Source organism: Anas platyrhynchos, chromosome 30 (assembly GCF_047663525.1).
Source record: "Anas platyrhynchos isolate ZD024472 breed Pekin duck chromosome 30, IASCAAS_PekinDuck_T2T, whole genome shotgun sequence".
Lineage (NCBI taxonomy): Eukaryota > Metazoa > Chordata > Aves > Anseriformes > Anatidae > Anas > Anas platyrhynchos.
In genome coordinates this window covers 2,788,163-2,809,142 of record NC_092616.1, presented here as the reverse complement: position 1 = coordinate 2,809,142, position 20,980 = coordinate 2,788,163, and the positions used below count along the sequence as shown (strand labels likewise).

The 20,980-nt window shown below is 50.8% G+C and overlaps 1 protein-coding gene across 1 annotated transcript; it reads right to left on the bottom strand.

Annotated features, from left to right (window-relative positions):
* Positions 1–8,717: 8,717 nt before the first annotated feature.
* On the bottom strand, positions 8,718–9,687 carry LOC139999813 (olfactory receptor 14A16-like). Its single transcript, XM_072029439.1, has one exon. It carries the CDS (start codon positions 9,675–9,677, stop codon positions 8,718–8,720), a length of 960 nt encoding a protein of 319 aa, XP_071885540.1. The 5' UTR covers positions 9,678–9,687.
* Between the last annotated feature and the right edge of the window lie 11,293 nt (positions 9,688–20,980).

The following is a 20,980-nucleotide window of genomic DNA, read 5'->3' as shown; positions in this document are numbered from 1 at the left end:
TGGACCAGTTCTTCTGTGAGATCCCGTAGATCCTCAAGATCTCTTACCTGAATAGTTTTTGGGTGTCTGGTTAGCATCCGTGTGCTTTGTTTTCATTCTTTTTTCTTATGTTCAGATCTTCAAGCTCTCTTGTTCTGACTCCTACATAGGGGAAATTGGGCTCCTCATGTTTAGTATTGTTGTTTTTTTGGTGTGTTTTGTATTCATCCTGCTGTCCTATGTGTAGATCTTCAGGGCTGTGCTGAGGATGCCCTCAGAGCAGGGGCAACACAAAGCCTTTTCCACATGCCTCCCTCACCTGTTTGTAGTCTCCCTGTTTATCAGCACTGCCCTTTTTGTCTACCTGAAGCCCCCCTCCATGTCCTCTTCTTCCCTTAACCTGGTGATGGCAGTTCTGTACTCGGTGATGCCTCCAACATTGAACCCCCTCATCTACAGCATGAGAAACAGGGAGCTCAAGTGGGCTATTAGGAAAGTGATTTCATGGATGCTTCTGAAGAGTGACAAATTTCCCCTCTTTTTTCCAGAAATGACTTAACTTGGTACCTCCCCTCAATCCTGGTCCATCTTTCATTGTCAATATTATTACTGTTCTCTTTGGTATCATTTGATTTATTATGCTCTTAGAGTAATATCTCTTTTTCACCCTACTTCTGCTGAGGATTGACACTTCTCTGCTCTTGAGTCTCTACAAATATGTGTCCAACAGAAGGTCGGAGCTGACTCTTACATAGTATCTGCAAAATAAAATGGGATCTCCACAGTGCACTGTCTGAAGGCTTAGCTGTTTTTTCAAGGTTGTTACCAAGCTTTCCAGAAACTTGTGCCTCTTTCCGTCACCTGTCAGACACTTTCCATCATGTGTCAGTGATCATGGTCATCAGAGAGGTTCTGGCTGAGTAGAGACTTGCAAATGTGATGCCCAAATGTAAGAAAGTTCATATGGAGGACCCAGGGAACAACAGGCCTGTCAGCCTGACCTTGGTGCCAGGAAAGGTGATGGGACAGGTCATCTTGAATGCAATCATGCAGCATATGCGGGACCACCAGGGGATCATGCCCAGTCAGTATGGATTCAGGAAAGGCAAGTCCTGCCTGACCAACCTCATCTCCTCCTATCACCAGCCTGGGGGATGAGGGAAAGCCTGCTGACATAGTCTACCTAGACTTCAGCAAGGCCTTTGACAGTATTGTCCTGGAGAAGCTGGCAGCCCATGTCTTGGACAGGCACAAGCTTTGCTGGGTTAAAAACTGGCTGGGTGGCCGGGCCCAGACAGTAGTGTTGAACGGAGCGAAATCCAGCTGGTGACCAGTCACGAGTCGTGTTTCTCAGGGGCTGGTGTTGAGGTCCATCCTCTTTAACATCTTTATTGACGATTTGGTTGAGTCAATTGAGTACACCCCCAGTACGTTTGCAGATGACACCAAGGTGGAGGGAAGCGTCGATCTGCCAGAGGGTAGGAAGGCCAAGCAGAGGGACCTGGACAGGCTGGATTGATGTGTAGAGGCCAGTGGGATGAGGTTCACCATGGGTAAGTGCTGCATCCTGCCCTTTGGCCACAACAACCCCATGCAATGCTACAGGCTTGGGGCAGACTGGCCTGAAAGCTGTGCAGAGGGAAAGTTTGGATGTAGTACTTAGGAACATGGTTTAGTGGGTGGTATTGGTGGTAGGGGGATGGTTGGACCAGAAGATCTTGGAGGTCTTTTGCAACCTTAATAATTCTAAGATTCTATGCTCCTTATGATGCAGAGCCACAAGTCCATGGCTTCCTGGTGCTTTGCCAAGCCTAGGAAGTGGCTGAAGAAGAACTGGTTGGTGCCCTATATTCTCCAGCCCTTAATGCAACCATCTTTCCAGTTGGGTGGCATCAAAACTATGCCTGTGCCCTGTGTCAGGGCTTTGACTGATGGAAACATGTCCCAGAAACCATATCAGTTTGCTGCTGTTCCCCTGTCGGTGTCCAGCACATGTCTATGAGACAGTCTTCCCCAACCTGCATGCTGAACTTCGTCCCAAAACTCATCAGCAAGTCCTCAGCTTGGGTACACCCCAAGGACTGGAATGCAGCGGTGACTGCAGGAAGGACAAGCCCTCTCCTTGAACCTGTCCATAGCTGGATGCCTTTGTATGCTCCACAGGAAAAAGGAGCATATCCATAGCATACTAATGCCCCTTTTACTTTCCTGTGCCTTTGGGAGCCTCAAAAATGTTCCTCAGCCCTAAGATCCAGCCCAGCGTCTTGCATCAGGAAGCTGGAGAAATTCTCTCAGAATTTCCAATACTCTCCTTGTTGTAGGAAGAATGGCTGAAAACACGACAGACACCAGTATTTCATTTGTTTTTGTCTCTTGTCTTCCTTCTGTAAATCAAGAGAGCTCCGGATTTCAGCATATGACTCTCTGAGTACAAAAAGAGAATATCAGGAAATGAAGTCCTGGGAAAGGAGTGGTTTTAGTGGCCTTGAAGTCTGTGCCTGACACAAAAAAATATATATTTTCCACTTCTTTAAGGTTTTCCATTGTGGAAATTGGGCTAAGTGGAGGTAATATGGGTTTAATATGGAGCTGAAGAGTGTCTTTTATTTCTTACTGGACCGTGCCTTTTATTTTTCATTGCTGTCAATTAAGACATTACCTTTAGTGCCTGCAAGTAGCTCATTCTCCAAGGAAAGCAGCTGGGAATTGGTGCCAAGGGCCTGGAAAACATTCCGATGCAATGCTTGTGGAAAAATCTGAGCTTATCGCAGCTGTGTCAGTCCCAGGAGGCTGATGAGAGAAAGGGTGAGGCTGAGGAGTAGGGATGAAGACTGTGCATAGAGTGCCTGGCAGAAAGGGTCTTGATTTCCCTACAGGCTCAGAGTCCCTTAGCAGACATTCAGGATCAATACCAGTTGGAGATTGTTGATATTACTTTCTCTGTCGGCAGACAACTAAAGAAACAACACAAGGAAGAAATCCTTTCCTATACTTTGTATTATTCTTATTCTTGAAGTCTGTCCCTTTAAGAAGACTCCTGACATCTCCCTAATGAACCCCATAAGAATTGAAGACTTCAGGAGAATTATGCCCAGAGCCTTGGCTTGTGAGGGAGTTTTGCATGTTGATTCGCCCTCTGCTGCCAAGTTCCTGAACTGCAGATCCTGAAGCAAGTCTCTAAAGAAGTAAGGGACAGAAGCAAGCCCCCAAATATTTGAGGGTGTTGGCCAACCCCGATGAGGGCCATCCCAGAAGAAACCACGAGAAAAATAACCAGACAAGGTGCCTGTCCATGGGAGATGGTGGAGGAGGAAATCAGAGGCACTGTTTACAGGTGACAAATCAAGTGGGGAGGTGGCTCAGAAAGCCCTTGATGTGTTCAACCAAGGAGGATGGCCAAGGCCTGAGCACATTCCCTGGGAAGAGGGATCCTGCACTTCCTGGGCTGCTCAGGGCTCTGGCAGGGGCAGTGTGATGTGGGGTGTGCAATTCCAAGTGTAGGGCACTGGTAGGACAGTTGCCAGGCTCTGTGTTATTGAGGAGGTAACAAGGCCCTGGGGCTGTAAGGGACCAGTGTCCTCTGGTGGGCCTTAGTGGAAGAGGCTGCAGCTGTAGCCCTGAGGCCATCAGTTCCACTGGGGGGGCTCCAGCCCCAAAATGGCCCTTTGTCATCCCCCTCCACAGCCTGTCCTACATTTTCCTCTACCTGTGCTTGCATCCCTGCAGACTTTTACCATACGCTCACATTCTCAGTTCAGTTCTCTCCATCCTTACTGGCTGTGGCTTGAAATGCAACCCTGTGTATTCTGAGGATTTACCAATACCTGTGGTTTCCCCACAACTAATCAGGCTTCTTCCAATGCCTGATCCTAATGGTCCTCTATCAGCCAATACATGTATATCCCAGACCCACATTTGCTTGAATTGTTTTTGTATTGAATCTCTACATTGCAGGCCAGAACTCCAAGTCATGCTTCTGGAATGGAAAAGGCCACACTAGATCAGGTAGGCCTGTGAAGTGAATTTGGCCCATGGGTAAGTGCACACCTCTAAAGGCACACCTGCAAGCATCCGTGGCCGCTGGTAATTCCATGACACAGTAGGTAAAGCTCTGAAGGGACTGTGGCTCGTAAATAACAATGTGTTGGAACAGGTACATCTCTAAAGGACTGTGGCCTGTGGACAAGCCCAGGCTGGAGCAGGGGTGAGGGGAGGAGCTCATTGCAATGTTAGATTCTGCAGCCTGGTCTGTGATGTGGTTTAACCCAGCAGGCAGATAAGAACCACACAGCCATGTTCTGTAGGAGGTACCACTCGAACCAATGGCAGAGGAGCCTCACAAGAAGTAGTGCAAGTGCAGCAGTGACCTAACCTGAGCTGGCATTGGTGCCCTCTCACTCCATGTAACATAAGTCTTCTCCTGTCCTGTGGGGCCACAACAACAGATAGAACCCAATTCATGGACTAAATGGACTCCTTGAACATTTTATGAAGATTTCAGAGAGGTGGCCCATAGACTAAGGGAATGATATCTGTGTTTTAATTGCAGGGTGCTGATTAATGAAGACTTATTGGAAAGTCTGGGACCTGTCATGATATAAACGGTACAGAACAAGGGCTGGATATTGTCCTGGTTACTTCTTGGGTGACTTTTTTGGCTCTCAACCCAGCTCAGAGAGGTTGTTTTGTTCCTCCACAGAAGGACACAGAATGGATCAGTCAGAAGTCCACCTACGTGCCTTGCACAGATGAGGCTTCAGTGTGTACATTTTGTGCATGTACTTTGCCAAACCTGAGTGAGCACAAATGCCCTCAGCCTGTGTCCATTCCTCATGCTGTGGGGCATCTCAGATGAGTGCAGAGCAGAGAAATGCACTGCGGGGCTGAGGTGCCTCCAGCATCTGGGAGAGGCAGCAGGAGCCAGAGGGATACCACAACCACTGCAATGCCTTGCCTTTGGGTGTGCAAGGGAAAGTCTTGTGTGTGCTTGCCTGTCTCCTGCATCACCCTCCCCTGCCTTCCTGGACTGTGTCAGCAAATGTGCCAGAGGGACCAGAAAGCTTTCTGGAGACTTGGAATGACATCCAACCTGTCTTCCAGAAGAGGAAAAAAAGAATGTGTGGAAAGAATTAAGGCTGGTCAGCCTCATCTCAGTCCCTCAGAAGGTGATGGGAGATGTTCTCCACAGCTACCTCCAGGCACTTGAAGGACAAAAACAGGATTGCTGAACCCATAGGGGAGGGGAAAGAAAGGGACGCTGTCTACCTGCACCTTGGCCTGTGACTTTGTCTCTCAGAGACTCCTCATAGCCTGATTGGTGCTATGTGGACTTAACAAATGGATGAGGCTGTGGGTGGGAATTTGGCTGGACAATCAGGCCCAGGTGTCATCCGTGCTGCAAAGTTCTCCTGTCAGGCAGTTCCTGGCAGCATCCCTCAATGATGAGCACTTGGGCCAACACTGCTGAATGTCAATATTAACTCAAACTACAGGATGGAGCACACTTTCAGAACCTTTCTGGATGGTGACAAGCACAGAGGAGCCATTGAGCAACCGCATCAGAAACTTCAAATCCATTGGAGCCATCAGCTCACCTCTGACTCTGGAGCACACAGGCCAGCAGCAGTAACATGGCTGGGGAAAGGGCCTATGAGGTGACTGCTTCCTGAAGCAGCTGATGTCTCAGCCCTTGCCTCCTGGCTGACATCTGTGCTTTTCTACTTACACCGGCCAGCATCCCTGATCAGGCAGCAGAAGGCACCTGCTTGGCACACTGACTGTGAGATGCCCTCTGTCTGAGAGCCTGACAGGCTCCATGCAGGAAGAGACCTTGGGTGTGGGTTTTCAAGTCCCTTCTGCCTGAGCACATGGTGGGACAGGAATGGGCACACAACTTGGTTACGTCCATCTGAGAAACTGGAAGGCCAGCAGGAGGCATGTGTCTTGGAAGATCCTGGTGAGGATTCTCTGGTGGTGGGAAATAGCAGGAGAGAGTCACAAGTGGGACAAAGTGCTGCTTGGAAGGTGAAGAGTGGGAATGAGGAGGAGGAAATGTCACTGAAAGGGTAGTGCTGTGGGACCTGACATCACCCAGAAGGAGTCTATGGTCAGCCCGTGCCACTGTGTTTCAAAGGACAGCCAGGGAGGGTGGGGAGACCTCAGTGAAAGTAAGGAAATGACAGGGTGAGAGCAAAGTGGAAACGTGAAGTGCATGCCTGTAGCCTGCAGGGAGAAAAGGGCAAGAATTGGACAGTGCAGGACAGCCTGTGGTGATGAAGACCGAGTGCACTGACAAGGTTGCAAGGCCCGAACAGCACCAAGGTCTTTGTCCCCCTGGCTATGGCAGTTGTCTCTGCTACTGAGGCTCACGAGGACACATGCTGTGCTCATGACACTGGGGTCTTGTGGCCTCCTTGCAACCCAGTGGGGAGGCCAGCAGGTGTCATAGCATTGTCCTTCACACAGCATCACACACCCCACATCCCACTGCCCCAGGAAGAGCCCTGAGACATGGGTGAAGGACAGGACCTCCCTGCCCAGGGCCTGGGGGCCAGGGCTTGGCCTTTCTGCTTCACCAAACAAACCAAGGCCTTTACTCAGCATCAGAGTCTCCTGCCCAGTGCCTTTGTCTACCTGCAATCATGGCCTCCAATTGTGTGCTCTAACAAGTCCATGGGGAGGCTTTGTCAGTAATGACCCTCACTGGGGCCCATTAATACTCCCAAACACTTCAAAGTCTCCTTCTGACTTTTACTTCTCCTGCAGTTACATCATTCTCCTCTCACTACCTGAGGTTTATGGACTCAGCACCAAATGCACCATGGGGCTCATTACCCTTCGGCCATTTTCATCCGGTCTTTCAGACTTACACAGTTAATTAGTGAGTTTTCAAGAATGCAGTTTAAAGAGAAAGTTTTCAATGACCAGATTTCTAAGAGAATTTTCTTTATTTAATATCATTTTACATTAGTTTAGAGTTTTCAGAAGAACTGATAACATCATTCTCTAGTTGTCATGGATTCAATGTGTCTCCTAAGGAGGTCCATATAGGTGGAAAAGCAGTCCCTTGAAGTCCTAGACTGTATGGACAACCTTGCTGCTCAGCTCTCCATCCCCACCACTTCTCTCATCAGCCACCTGGGACTTGCATCACTTTTCCTTACACCAGACTTCTCCCCTGAAGTCCACAGAAGGGTGTTACAGCATCTTTTCACCAAGTCCCACCTCCTTTCTTCAGACAACTGGCTGCACACAGGCAGTTTTGGATGTTGTTATTAACATTTAACCACAAACAAGCAAACCCCAATGTCCTCACCAGTGAGCCAAATCCAAGTTGCCTTTGATGAGGTGTACCTTCCACAAGGAATGACTATACAAGAAATGTTTGAAAAGAATAGGAAATGATGAATAGAAATGCAATTACAGAGTTGGGTGTAGGGTTGATGAGATAGGAAAGTGAAATATGGGCAATCTTGAAGAGTCCTCATGTTCTGAGAACCAACTGTGCAGGTGAGATTTATCTGAACGATATAAGAGTGAGGGGAGGGGAATCTGGAGTAGAATGGGGAGTGCACATGTCCAGATAGTATGCTGGAAAAGAGACTTCCAACATGGTTTGTTTCATAAAGGCAGGTGGAAATACCAGAAAGACTGGGGAGATGAAATGCAGTGCATAAGAGACAGAGTTCTGGCAATGCAAGTACAGGGGAAGATTGGTATTTTTTCTCTTGCTGTAATAAACATCCAAGGGAAAAAAAAAATGTCATGGGGCAACTCAAATATTGTATTAGGAGTGTTCAATCATTTCAGCTGATTGAAGTGTGCTGATTGAAGTGAAATGTTTGAAATGGTTAAAAAAATTGGAGGCAATAGGCCTATAGCCCAGCTCAGGTCTTTAGCCTAACTTGGGCCTACAGCCATAAAATGATGATTTTCTGTCCTGCATGGAGCCCAGTTACCACAAAACACTCCCTCCCCTGGAGATTTCATGCCACCCCTCACTCCTGGCACAGAGCAAATCTGTGACATGTCGACCTCTCCTGCCTGTTAAAGGACCAGATGATGTAGGCAGTGGTATCCGAATTACCAAATGGCAAGGGCCTTGTTGAAATCTAGGTAGACTATGTCAACAGGCTTTCCCTCATCCCCCAGACACGTCACTGGTCATAAAAGGAGATGAGGTTGGTCAGGCAGGACTTGCCTTTCCTGAACCCATACTGACTGGGCATGATCCCCTGGTGGTCCCGCATATGCTGCATGATTGCATTCAAGATGACCTGTCCCATCACCTTTCCTGGCACCAAGGTCAGGCTGACAGCCCTGTAGTTTCCTGGGTCCCCCTTATGACGTTTCTTAGAGATGGGCATCACATTTGCAAGTCTCTACTCACCGAGAACCTCGCTGGAGGACTATGACCACTGACACATGATGGAAAGTGTCTGATAGGTGACGGAAAGTGGCACAAGCTTCTGGAAAGCTTGGCAACAACCTTGAAAAAAACAGCCAAGCCTTCAGACAGTGCACTGTGGAGATCGCATTTTATTTTGCAGATGCTATGTAAAAGTCAGCTCCGACCTTCTGTTGGACACATATTTGTAGAGCCTCAAGAGCAAACAGAGAAGTAGGGTAAAAAAGAGATATTACTCTAAGAGCACAATAAATCAAATGATACCAAAGAGAAAAATAACAATATTGACAATGAAAGAAGGGCCAGGCCGGAGGGGAGGTACCAAGTTAAGTCATTTCTGGAAAAAGAGGGGAAATTTGTCTGTATTCAGAAGCATCCATGAAATCACTTTCCTAATAGCCCACTTGAGCTCCTTGTTCCTCATGCTGTAGATGAAGGGGTTCAATGTTGGAGGCATCACCGAGTACAGAGCTGTCACCACCAGGTTTAGGTATGGAGAGAAGATGGAGGGGGGCTTCAGGTAAGCAAAAAAGCCAGTGCTGATAAACAGGGAAACCACAAACAGGTGAGGGAGGCACGTGGAAAAGGCTTTGTGCCGCCCCTGCTCTGAAGGCATCCTCAGCACAGCCCTGAAGATCTGAACATAAGAAAAAAGAATGAAAACAAAACACATTGATGCTAAACAGGCACCAATCACAAGCACCCAAAAACTCCTCAGGTAGGAGCGTGAGCAGGAGATCTTCAGGATCTGGGGGATCTCACAGAAGAACTGGTCCAGGGTATTTCCTCCACAGAGGGGCAGGGAAAATGTATTGGTAATGTGCAGCAGAGCATAGAGAAAAGTACTGCCCCAGGCAGCTGCTGCCATCTGGGCACAAGCTCTGCTGCTCAGGAGGCTCCCGTAGTGCAGGGGCTTGCAGATGGCAACATAGCGATCGTAGGACATGATGGTGAGAATAAAATACTCTGCTGACATCAGAAAGGGAAAAAGAAAGACCTGTGCAGCACATCCTGCATAGGAGATGGCCCTGGTATCATGAAGGGAATTGGCCATGGCTTTGGGGACAGTGGTGGAGATGGATCCCAGGTCGAGGAGGGCGAGGTTGAGGAGGAAGAAGTACATGGGGGTGTGGAGGCGGTGGTCGCAGGCTACGGCGGTGAGGATGAGGCCGTTGCCCAGGAGGGCAGCCAGGTAGATGCCCAGGAAGAGCGCGAAGTGCAGGAGCTCCAGCTCCCGTGTGTCTGCAAATGGCAGGAGGAGGAACTCGGTGATGGAGCTGCTGTTGGACATCAGATCCTCCTGGACAAAGGGGACTACCCAAGGAAGAAAAGACAGTGATCATTAGGAGAGAAAACCTATTTATCTTCCCATCCAAACACCCCTACAGTGACTTTCCCCTTTCTGAGGCATTTCTTTTGCTCCCTTGCCTGAGATCTGGTTGGTGCTGGAGGAATGTGGCCCTGGGAGCAGCGGTCTCTGCTGTGTGTGCTGGAGGATTCAGACCTGTCCTACAGCTCTGCACTAAAAGAAACCAGGAGTGATCGCTGATTAAATCTACCTCTGTATTGGACTTCACAACATTATCACTCTCAACACTCTTTACTGATGTACTTGTGATTTACTTTGTTCTATCTGCATCACACTCAGGAGCATTTTTAGAGGGTAGAAAACCGTGGCAGCTGTAAGGTATACCAGGTGAGCTCTTGTGAGTCCCGGGAACCAAAGTGACTGTCCTTAGTGCAGTGAGGATAGCCTGTCTGTCCATCGACCCTGGTCTCAGACGGACTCTTCTAGGGCTCAGTCGAGTTACCCACATTGAGCTGCTCAATGATTGTGGCCTCAGAAAGTCCCTGGAAGGAGATACGGCTTTGTCTGTGCCCCACGGACCGCAATGCCGAGAGCCCCACAGGTTAGAAGGGGAACTCTGGGCACCTTCCTCCTATGGACACATCTGCGTGGTGGGACCCAGAGGGTCAGTGCTTGAGCTGCAGCTGAAAGCCCCATCTCCCCATCTGCAGGGAGCCATAAAGCAAGAACAGCAGCTGCAGCTCCAAGAAGAGAGAGGAAGAGCACAGGGCTCCTACCAGGGGAGGCAAGGCCAGGGACCAACAGGAACTCAGAAGGGCCTGCTGTGAGTGAGGTCCTGGTACTGAGGCTATGAGTCATGTCCTTAATCCTGTGGCCTAGAGGGCAGACAGAGAGGTGCCAGACTACTCTGTTAGCACTGTGCAGCCATTCCCTGCCCATGGCTGTGCTGCCTGCAGCTGTCCCTGCCTGCAGCTGGGTCTCTGTCCCCACGCCTCCTGCCTGCAGCTCACAGCCCCCATCCCACCTGCTGGGTGCTCAGCTCTGCCCTGCAGACACCTCCTGGCAGCAGGGCTCTGCCCAGGGGCAGCTCGCTGGGGACACGTCCTAGAGCCCAGGGCACACAGACCCTGCTGACACTGCACGAGTGATGGTGGAGCTTTCTATGGGCTGAGGGGAATTAAAAGATCCTTGTAACCTCTCAGCCATTATGGAGTCTCAGGCATTTGAAATTAACAGCAAATATTTCTGTTACAACTGAGGCAAGTAGAGAAGACTGAAACTTCAGGAGGCTCAGGAAAGCTGAGACTGAAGCTGAAATCCCCTACCTTATCCTGGCTGTTGCAAAGTCCCCTTGGATACATCCAGGTTGCCCTGTGGAGCTGTGAGCAGGCTGCCCCAGTCAGCAGCCTCCCAGCAGCAGCAGCATGCCAAGGGGGCTCCTTCCACCCGCAGCTTCTCCCCGCAGTGCCCTGGGCAGCTCCCCGGGCAGGCTGAGTGCTGAGCCTGGCAGGCGGCAGAGGCCCTGCCCAGGCACACAGCCCCTGGGCCACAGCAGGGACCCTGCTCTGCACCACAGCCCTGGACACCCCTGCCTGCACCCCCAGCTTCACAACCTGCAGCTGGCCCATGAGAAGGGAGCCCTCGAGGCCTGGACAATGACCGTATGTCAGGGAACCGCTGCGCTGGAGCATGTCCTTCTCTCCAAGAAATAAACACGCTCTGCCTACAGCCTCATCTGCTCTGGAAAAATCCAGGTCTAGGGCACATCAAGGATACTCCAGTGCATTGTAATGCACTCAGACTTACCGTGTTAAGGGTTGCAAGCATTGCTTTTCCAGTGTACTCTCAGCTTTCTAACAATCCATGCAGTCTTTAACAACTCTCCCTTCTATGTCCTCCCAGTGCCAGCTGCAGGCAGTGCCCCCAGCCCTGCTGCACTGTGCAGAGGAGCTGCTCCTGGGCAGAGCTGTCTCTCTGCAGCGCTGCCCGCTTGCCAGGAGCTCCCCTTGGGCCCAGGAGCCCGGCCCAGCTCAGCAGCAGAGGCCCAGCCCAAGGCCTCCCTTGCTCTGGTGCTGCAGGGGAACCTGCTGGGAAACAGCCTGAAGGGATCCCTGGGCTTCCCTCCCTCACCTGGCACACACACCTCTTGACATTAGGCTCATTTCTCTTAGCAAAAAAATAATTATCTGTAGCAGTCTTCTCTTCTCATGCCAGTTGATGGTGGGACACCCACACATGGTCATAGATGTAACTCCTTTAACCCCCTGCTTAAGGAAGGGATTCAGCACAGCCAGTTAACCCATCATCTCATGCTGGGTTTTTGTCCTGGGGCTGGAATGGGACTCAGATCCCTCCCATGCCTGCCACAAACCCATAGGACCTGGGATTCCTCTGCACTCACTTTGATGTGCACCATGTGGGCACCTGCAGGTGAGCTCCTTGTCTCATCTCCAGGATCATTAATGGAGATGGAGGAAATCAGGGGGCTGCAAACACCTGGTGACAGGTCAGGGGGCAGAGGTACGTGCAGGCATCTGCAAGCTCTCATGGAGGTACCCTGAGGGACAGGGCAGCACCTGGGGGCATCCCATTGGAGGCTGGTGAGGAATGCCTTTGGCCAGCTGAAATGACAGCAAATGCACCCATTTAGGACAAGTAAACCTGTCCCTCCTCAGTAGGCTCAGGGCAGCCTGTAGAGGCATCCACCTGACCCAATGGAGAACTGTGCCACAGGGAGAGCTGAGTCTCTCTCTCCCTCTTCTCCATCTGGTTTTCCCTCCATCTCCAGGGACTGTAACGGCACTTGTCTCATGGACATCCCTACATTGCCTAATGAAATTCGGGGCAGCTGCTCTATTTAATAGCCACTTCCAGGCCTGCAGTTCCACCTGAGATGCCAACGCTGCCCAGCACCACTGGAGCATGGAGCTGACATGGGCAGCACAGGACCAACAGGACAGCTCTGGCCATTTATAGCTGGTACTTAACAGGCACTCCTGAGAGCATCTCTGACAGACCTGGTGCTTATGAGCAAGTGACCTCTTCCTGGGCTGCAGCAAGACAAGGTCTGTCCTTCCTGTATCCAGCAGATGTAGGCAGTGCACAGATATGAGGCACATGACACTGGGGTTTCCACTTGTGTCCTTTGGTTTGCAAACACTGCTGCTGATTCTTACCCCCATCCCTTACTCAGTCAAGACATAGCCCAGTGATTTTTTTTCTGTGTCCCTGTATCACAGGATGCCCATAGCCAAGGATATTGTCAGCAGCCCCCTCTCCTGCCTGGAGATCAGCCCCAGCTCCAGCACTGGCCCTCAGGGCTGCACCAACACCACAAAGGCCCTCTGCTGTCAGAGCGGCACAGCCCAGGCCTGTTTCCTTCTGGCCTCAGGAACACCAGGGCTTGCCCTTCTTGGGATCCCTGAAGTCATCCTTTTGTGCCCATCTGCCATCCACGGCAGCAAATCTCTGCTCTGAAGGAAAGCCTCTTCATGCCCAGGTTCTTGGCACAAGGTCTGGGACAAGCCTGAGTTTGGCCCTTGTGCCACAGCTGAGGTGCTGCAGCCCAGATGTGCCCCAATGCCCTCAGCCTGGGGCACAGACGGGAGGAGCTGGATCCCCGCCTGCTGTCACAGGGCTGGGACATTGATGGAAGAGCTGCTGAGGTGTGGGGGGACAGGTCCCTCAGCTTGGGCTGCTGTGCTGGATGGGGGCAGATTGTTCAGAAGAGAGAAGCAGGGATGATAAACAGCAAACACGTTTGCCTTTCCGTCGTGTATCACCTCTTCCTCCTTCATGGCAGACCAGGGGATGGTGCTGAGGCCTTCTGAAATCTCAGAGCCCCATGTGATGGAAGGAAGGCCTTGGCATGCACTGGAATTCCCTCCATATAACACATCCTACTTCTCCATGTGAGCGACATGCAGTGAAGAGGAATTCAGGCACACTGAGGGGCTGCTGCATCCCAGGTGCCTTCGCTCCACTTCCTATATTCCATGGCCTTTGTTAGCATTTGGAGATGTTCCTTGTTGATGGGTCAGGAACCACTAGGAATGAACTGGGCAGAAGGGAGGTGACTGTTTCTCAGGACAAGAAGGGAAATCTCTCATCATTCTCGCGAGCTGTCCTGTCTCCTTGCTGCTGAACTAATAGGACTTTAAATGACCCAGGCTGATGTCACAGGGGGTGCTCTGCAACACCAGCATATAAGCACTGGAGCAGCGGCAGTGCTGGCACTTCCCTGCAAGGCCTGGTCCCTGCTGGGCACTGCTTGGGTGCTCCCCAGCGCTGTCCTTCTGTGGCCAGGAGTGGGGTCAGCAGGCAGCAAGCTTGCACTGGGCGACCCTCGCTGACGGGTGGAGGAGCAGGGGCACCTTGCAGAGGAGCTGTGGTTGAGGAGCCAGGGCAGGCATCCCTTGTCCTGAGCTGAGGACCAGCAGCAAGTGAGATAGAGGGTGCTGGATGAATGGGTGACCATCTCCTCTGACCTGACTTCCATGTTTCCAGTGCTCCTGCAGCTCTCCTCCAAAGGTGAGGGTGTCAGGAGCCCCTTCCGAAGGGGTGGCCCAGGAGCTGTCAGCTGTCCAAAGCTGCAAGTCCTGGGCTTTGGGGGGAGGCTGGACAAGGCTGTTGGCTGCTCTGAGAGCCCTGCCTGAGTGTCCCTCTAAGCTCAGGGGACAATGTGGCAGGCAGGACTCCTGGGTCCGGATGCTAGGGATGCCCTTATCCCTAGGGCATCTCTAGGCATGTCTCCTTGCTGTGGGGGACAATGCAGGGCCAGGTGTCCCTGGGAGCTGCTGCCTCTTTGGGATCTGACTCTGTGTGGAAAGATGGCCAGTGTCCCAGGGCCTGGTGTGGCCTGCAGCTCCCACTGGCTTCTCAGGAGTGTACCAGAAATGCCTGTGTTAGAAATCAAGCCTTCCTCTTCTACTGCTCTCATTCAGGGGAATCTCTCTTCATTCCCATTTGTGTGGCCAAGCTGGCAGAGCATGTCCTGGGTGCTGAGATGCCATCTCTTGAATGCCACAGCCCTAGTTCTGAACCTTTCCCATACCCCTACTGTGGTGGATTTACCGTGCTACACAGGTGATCTCTTCCACACTACTCCATCACAACCCCTCCCCAGAGGAAAAGAGGAAGTAAACATTTTTTTGTGTGTTTGTTTGACGTCCTAGGATTTGGAGTTTTCTTCAGTAGTAGCGCTCCATGGGCCGCAGCTTTCTGCAGGCCAAATCTACCTGCTCCACTGGAGGCTCCTCCATGGGCTGCAGCGTGGAGATCTGCTCCACTGTGGGACCCATGGGCTGCAGGGGAACTTCTGGTGTCTGGAGCACCTCCTGACCTTGGTGTCTGCAGGACTGGTTCTCACTCCTCTCTCTCCCAGCTGCTGTTTCCCAGCAGGTTTTTCCCTATTTAAATCTGCTCTCACAGAGGCCCAACCAGCATCGCCCATTGGCTCGGCTCCGACCAGCAGCTGCCATGGCCTGGAGTGGGCTGTGCATTGGTCAGCAGGTGGTGAGCAATTACACTGTGCATCACATGCTTTTTGCATTCTACTATCATCATCATCATCAACAACAACAACAATAACATCTTTATTATTATTATTTCCCTATATTTGCTCTCCTATTAAACAGTCTTTATCTCAACCCATGAGATTTTATCTTTTTTTTCCCCTTTAATTCTCTCCCCCATCCCACTGGTAGGGTGTGCAGCAAACGGCTATGGGGTACTGAGCTGCCTGCCAGGTTAAACCACAACACTCCCTTTGGCACATAAGGTAGGGCCCAAAGGGTAGAGATAATGACAGATCTGCCCAGTGCATGTTACATGTAAAATTAAATTGTTATGAGCTTATTATTTGTTGAAACGATGTTGATTTTTTGTGGATCTCAGGGTTGTAGTTGTGTTTGGTCTCTGAATTATGTTCGATAGCACATTACCAACTGTGTGTTCCTTGCAGTGTTGTTTATCACTTTCAGGGGCTGGTTTAAGGTTATTATTTTGCTGTAATGTGTAACACTGGCTTATTGTATGATAAAATTATTGGATATGAGGCTGATCTGGTAGTTGTACTCAGCATTGCTGTCACCACCACACTACAGGAACCATCTATGAGAAACTATTCTGCTCTTATGAGGCCCCATTTAGAGTACTGCATCCATGTCTGGGGTCTCCAGTACAAGAAGAATATTGATCTGTTAGAATGGGTCCAGAGGAGAGCCACGAAGTTGGTCAGTAGGCTGGAAAACTTCTCCTATGAAGTACAGCTGAGAGAGCTGGCAATGCTGAGCCTGAAGAAGGGAAGGCTCAGGGGTGACCTCATTGCAGCTTTTCAAATTTTAAAAGGGGCTTATAAAAAAGATGGGGAGTGACCTTCTTCTCCTGCAGGCAATGAGAGGACAAAGGGGGATGATATTAGACTAAAAGTGAGAGACACTCCTTTTGGCACATAACGTGGGGCCCAAAGGGTAGTTTTAAGGTTTAAAGGAGAGATTAGGAGGAAATTCTTCACGGTGAGGCACTGGAACAGGTTGTCCAAAGAAGTTGTGGATGCCTCATCCCTGGAGGTGTTCAAGACCAGGTTGGATGAGGCCCTGAGCAACCTGTTCTAGTGGGTGGCATCCCTGCCCATGGCAGGAGGGTTGGAACTAGGTGTTCTTTAAAGTCCCTTCCAACCCAAGACATTCTATGATTCTGCGATTCTCTTCTGGGACTTCCTGTGGCCTCAGCTTCCCTTCAGTCTTCCAGGAGGACCTGAGCTGAAGAACCTTGTCTGGGGGTGATCTCTAGGATAAGGGCCAGCATATGGGTTGGGAGAGACTGTCTGACTGTCTCAAGGACATGTGCTGCATGCACGTACAGCAGGAGAGCAGGAAGCTCACATATCTTCTGGGTCATGCTTCCATCAATGCAAACTCTGACCCGGGATCCCAGCCTTGCTTTCCAACCCACCCTTTGGGAAGTGTGATGATATTAAGAGATGGGGAGTGTACAAGAGCAATCCTTCTTCAGTCGCTGCTCAGGCCAGGTGGTGCACCAGAAAACCATGGACATTTGGTTCTGCATGAGGAGCATGAATTAGGGTACCCATAGTCCAGTTCTTGTCTTGGATGAGATGAACACCAGTATTTGAGGCAACTTCTAGACAAGGTCAGCTCCCATCTGATCTCTCCCCATCCCTCCTCTCACCTCTCCAGCTCTTCCTGGCCTAATGAGGTTGCTCGGCTTACTCAGCCTGGAGAAAAGAGAGTGTTGGAGAGGAGGAAAACAACAGCAGAGAATGGCCAGGGGACTCTCAAGGAGATAAAGCCACCAGTAGTGCTTCCAAGCAGGAGGATGAGATCCAGCTGGCAGAAGTTGACCTCTGGAAGTTCTTTCCAACCTGAATTATCCTTTCATCCCATGACGTGTATCACTGGGACCATTTCTGATGGTCATGGGCCTTTGAAAGGACCAAGATGTTTGAAGGATAGAACACAGGGCCATCTCAGGTATTTTTTATTCTTAGCAAAGCTGAGGTGATTCTCAGCTTCACAAAGGGGCAACTGGAAGCAGAGATAATGCTGTGAGAGTTGGGGTGCATATGGGAAGGTCTGCTATGCACCAGCACTGCCAAAAGTATGAAGAGTGCCCTTGTCAATATGCAATGTGCACACCTTGTGTTGGCAATTGCAACATCTTACTCTTGGGAACTCTTCTGACATTGTGTGGTGAGTGTGGATGAGTCTTGATGATTGCCCTGCCTCCATTTAGCTTCTGGAGGAGCCTGACTCAGACTCCAAAGGGCTCAGGGACCGGACAAAGGGAGACACTGCTTGAGAAGTTTACAGACTTTCCAGCAGTTCAGAAGTTTCAGCCTCCTTTGAGAGCACATCAAGCAATGCTCCCTCTCTGCAGTCCCTGGGGAGAGCAGAGTTATAGAAGGAACCTTCAGAGAGATGCCTTGACTAACTCTGTGGAATTCCTTCCTGAAGTGGAGATGAAGGAGATCAGTCCCTGACCATGGTATCATGTCCACACTGATACTGGGACAAGAAGATGTGATTGTTACACTTAATTGGTTTTCTGCTAGGAGAAATGATCCTGCTGTCAAGAAGTGTGTCTGTCCTGGGGAGGAAGGGAAGCGCAGGGATCCCTTCAGGCTGTTTCCCAGCAGGTTCCCCTGCAGCCCAAGGGCCACGTGCAGGGAGCCTTGTGGGGGGCAGAGCAAGGGAGGCCTTGGGCTGGGCCTCTGTTGCTGAGCTGGGCCGGGCTCCTACGCCCAAGGGGAGCTCCTGGCAAGCGGGCAGCGCTGCACAGAGACAGCTCTGCCCAGGAGCAGCTCCTCTGCACAGTGCAGCAGGGCTGGGGCACTGCCTGCAGCTGGCACTGGGAGGGGGGAGAAGGGAAAGAGAGGTTACGGGCTGTTTGGAATATGAGAATACTATGAGCTCAGAGGAGGAGAAATCTTCCTAGCATGTAACACGGTAAGTGTCTTTCTGTAGTGTATTGCACAGGAATATCAGGGAAGGTTTCAAGACTGAGAACTTCCCTTAGAAGATCAGACCAGATGCACTTGGTATTTCTTTAGTGTGGAAAAGCACAAGCTCCAGCCCAGGGGTTCCCTACTGCAGGGTCAGTGTCCAGGTCCGGAGGGTTCCCTTGTCTCAGGATGGCTGCAGGCTGTGAAGCCAGGGCTGCAGGCAGGGGTGTCCAGGGCTGTGGTGCAGAGCAGGGTCCCTGCTGTGCCCCAGGGGCTGTGTGCCAGGGCAGGGCCTCTGCCGCCTGCCAGGCTCAGCACTTAGCCTGCCCGGGGAGCTGCCCAGGGCGCTGCAGGGAGAAGCTGCGGGTGGAAGGAGCCCCCTTGGCAGGGCAGGGTCCTGCTGCTGGTGGGAGGCTGCTGCCTGGGGCAGCCAGCTCACAGCAACACAGCACATCTACAGGGTATTTCCCACAGGTTTTTCATTAGCATTGTCAAGGCAACAAATATTTTAAAGACATAGAGCTTTCTTGACTCTCTCTTTTCTGTTTCCATTTGCTGAGAAAGCTGGGAGGATACATTAAGGGAAGAGAAAAAGTTCAGTTTGGGCAAGAGGCTGACAGCTCTTTCCCAGTTCAGACAGAAACCTGATAATGGCTTGTCACCATCTCTGTAGGCTAAGTCTGCACCACCATCATGTTTCTGGCCACTGAATCTTTTCTTCTGATCTGCTTTTCTGGACTATCAACTGTTTATTGTCCCATCACGTGCCATGCTGCTCAGAGGTTTCTGCAGGGCAGATCTGAGTGCTCAGAGATACACAGATGGGAGAAGTCTGAGAAACAGCTGCAGGAATAAACAGCTCCAGGCACTGAAGATATGTCAGGGAAGGAGGGAGGTGCTGTACAGGGTAGATTTGGGCATCCTTCTCTCAGTTGCTGCAATGCAGATACCTTCTTCTATGTAAGTTCCCTCGTCCCCTCTCCCAGCCAAAACTACTTCTGCCATGAAGATCATAGAATGAATCCTATCAGAGAATGGTTTGTGTAGGAAGTTACTTTAAAGATCATTGAGTTCCCTATCCCCTGCCATAGGCAAGGGCACTTTCCACTAGACCAGGCTGCTCAAAACCTGGCCTTGTAAACTTCCAGGGTTGGGGCACCCACAACTTCTCCTGGCAAACTTTCCAGTGCCTCACCACACTCTGAGTGAAGAATTGCCTCCTAATCTCTAATCTGAATCTGCCCTCTTTTAGTTTAAAACCACTCCCCCTTGTCCTATCATTATCTACCCAAGTAAAGAGTCCTTCTCCATCTTTTTTATACGTCCCCTTCAAATACTGAAAGGTGGCAATGAGGTCACTCCGAAGCCTTCTCTTCTTCAGGCCGAACATCCCCAGCACTCTCAGCCTTTCTTCATAGGAGAGGTGCTCCAGCCCCTTGATCATCTTTGTGGCCCTCCTCTGGACCCACTCTAACAGCTCCACATTCTTCTTGTGCTGGGAACTGCAGACCTGGAGACAGTACTCCAAGTTGGGCCTCACCTGGGCAGAGCAGAGGGGGACCATCACCTCCCTCGACCTTTTGGCCACTCCTCTGTTGATGCAGCCCAGAATGGAGTTAGCCTTCTGGGCTGCAGGCAATCACTGCTGGATCGTGTGGGGCTGATCATGGTGTCCAGGGCATGAGCTGCCATGTCTGCAACCAGAGCCCCAGAAGAGGAGAGGTGCCTCTTGGTGGGCATGCTCCCCTTTCTTATTGCATGACAGAGGGGTTGCCAGTGACTGCTCAGCATCCCTGGGGTCTGTTCACTGGGTGAGGCTTTCTGGGGGGGTTCTCTGCCTCTTTGTCTTCCACTGAGTGAGCACTGTGATATTTCCCCACATTTTCTCCACCTGTTCATGCTGCTCCTGCTATTGTGTTCAGGCTCTCTAGGGATGGGGTTTCAGGTGCAGTTCCAAAAATGACCCTGAACATCCTGCCACAGCTGTGTCTGCATAGCAATGAGGTGTTCCATCACCCATCTGACTTCTGGGACCACAGACAATGCAGTGCAAGACGGTGGGTAATATGCCAACGATCTCTTCAGAAGACCTCATCTTCTGCCATTTCCCTGTTTTCTAATCTGTGTCACCTGGGCAGTGCAGTTGACAGGGCATGGGAAGTAAGCAGGCTTTCCACCTTAGGAAACACATCAGCCTCCTTGTGGTGTCAAGTCAAGCTATTCTCCACAAGGGCGCAACTTGGTCTGGCTGTCTGAGTGAGGAGCCATCTCCCATTAGTCTCTGCACATCTGGGCTGAGAAGGAGAGAGAGAGGAGATTGGAGAGCTGCACTTTGGATCTGGACCCCCCCTGCTATGTTCTGTTCCTTTTCAGAGAAACTTCTGAGTGTGGTCATCCTAGCACTTAGAGAGGAAGGATGGGGCAAAGGTAGGAAGAAGACCAATGGAGAGACCAGACCTTCTGATGCTGCACTAAGGCCCAGGGTACACTTCTGACTCTCAGGACTCGCTAGTGTTCAGGTTGAAAGAAATCCAAGTGCTTTGGATTTCCCCTCTGTCGTGGTTTCAGCTAAGATAGAGTTAATTTTCCTCCTAGTAGCTGGTAGGGTGCTGTGTTTGGGATTTAGGATGAGAATAATGTTGATATCACACTGAATTTTTAATTGTTGCAGAGCAGTTCTTCCACTAAGCCAAGGACTTTTCAGCTTCTCATGCTGTCCTGCAAGCAGGCAGTCTGGGAGTGCAGCGGGAGCAGGGAGGGGACAAAATCAGGACAGCTGACCCAAACCGGCCACAGGGGTATTCCATACCATCTGACATCA

What these genes read in the sequence shown, in the direction of transcription:
- LOC139999813 (XM_072029439.1), bottom strand. Translation starts at nt 9,677, where the DNA reads ATGTCCAACAGCAGCTCCATCACCGAGTTCCTCCTCCTGCCATTTGCA.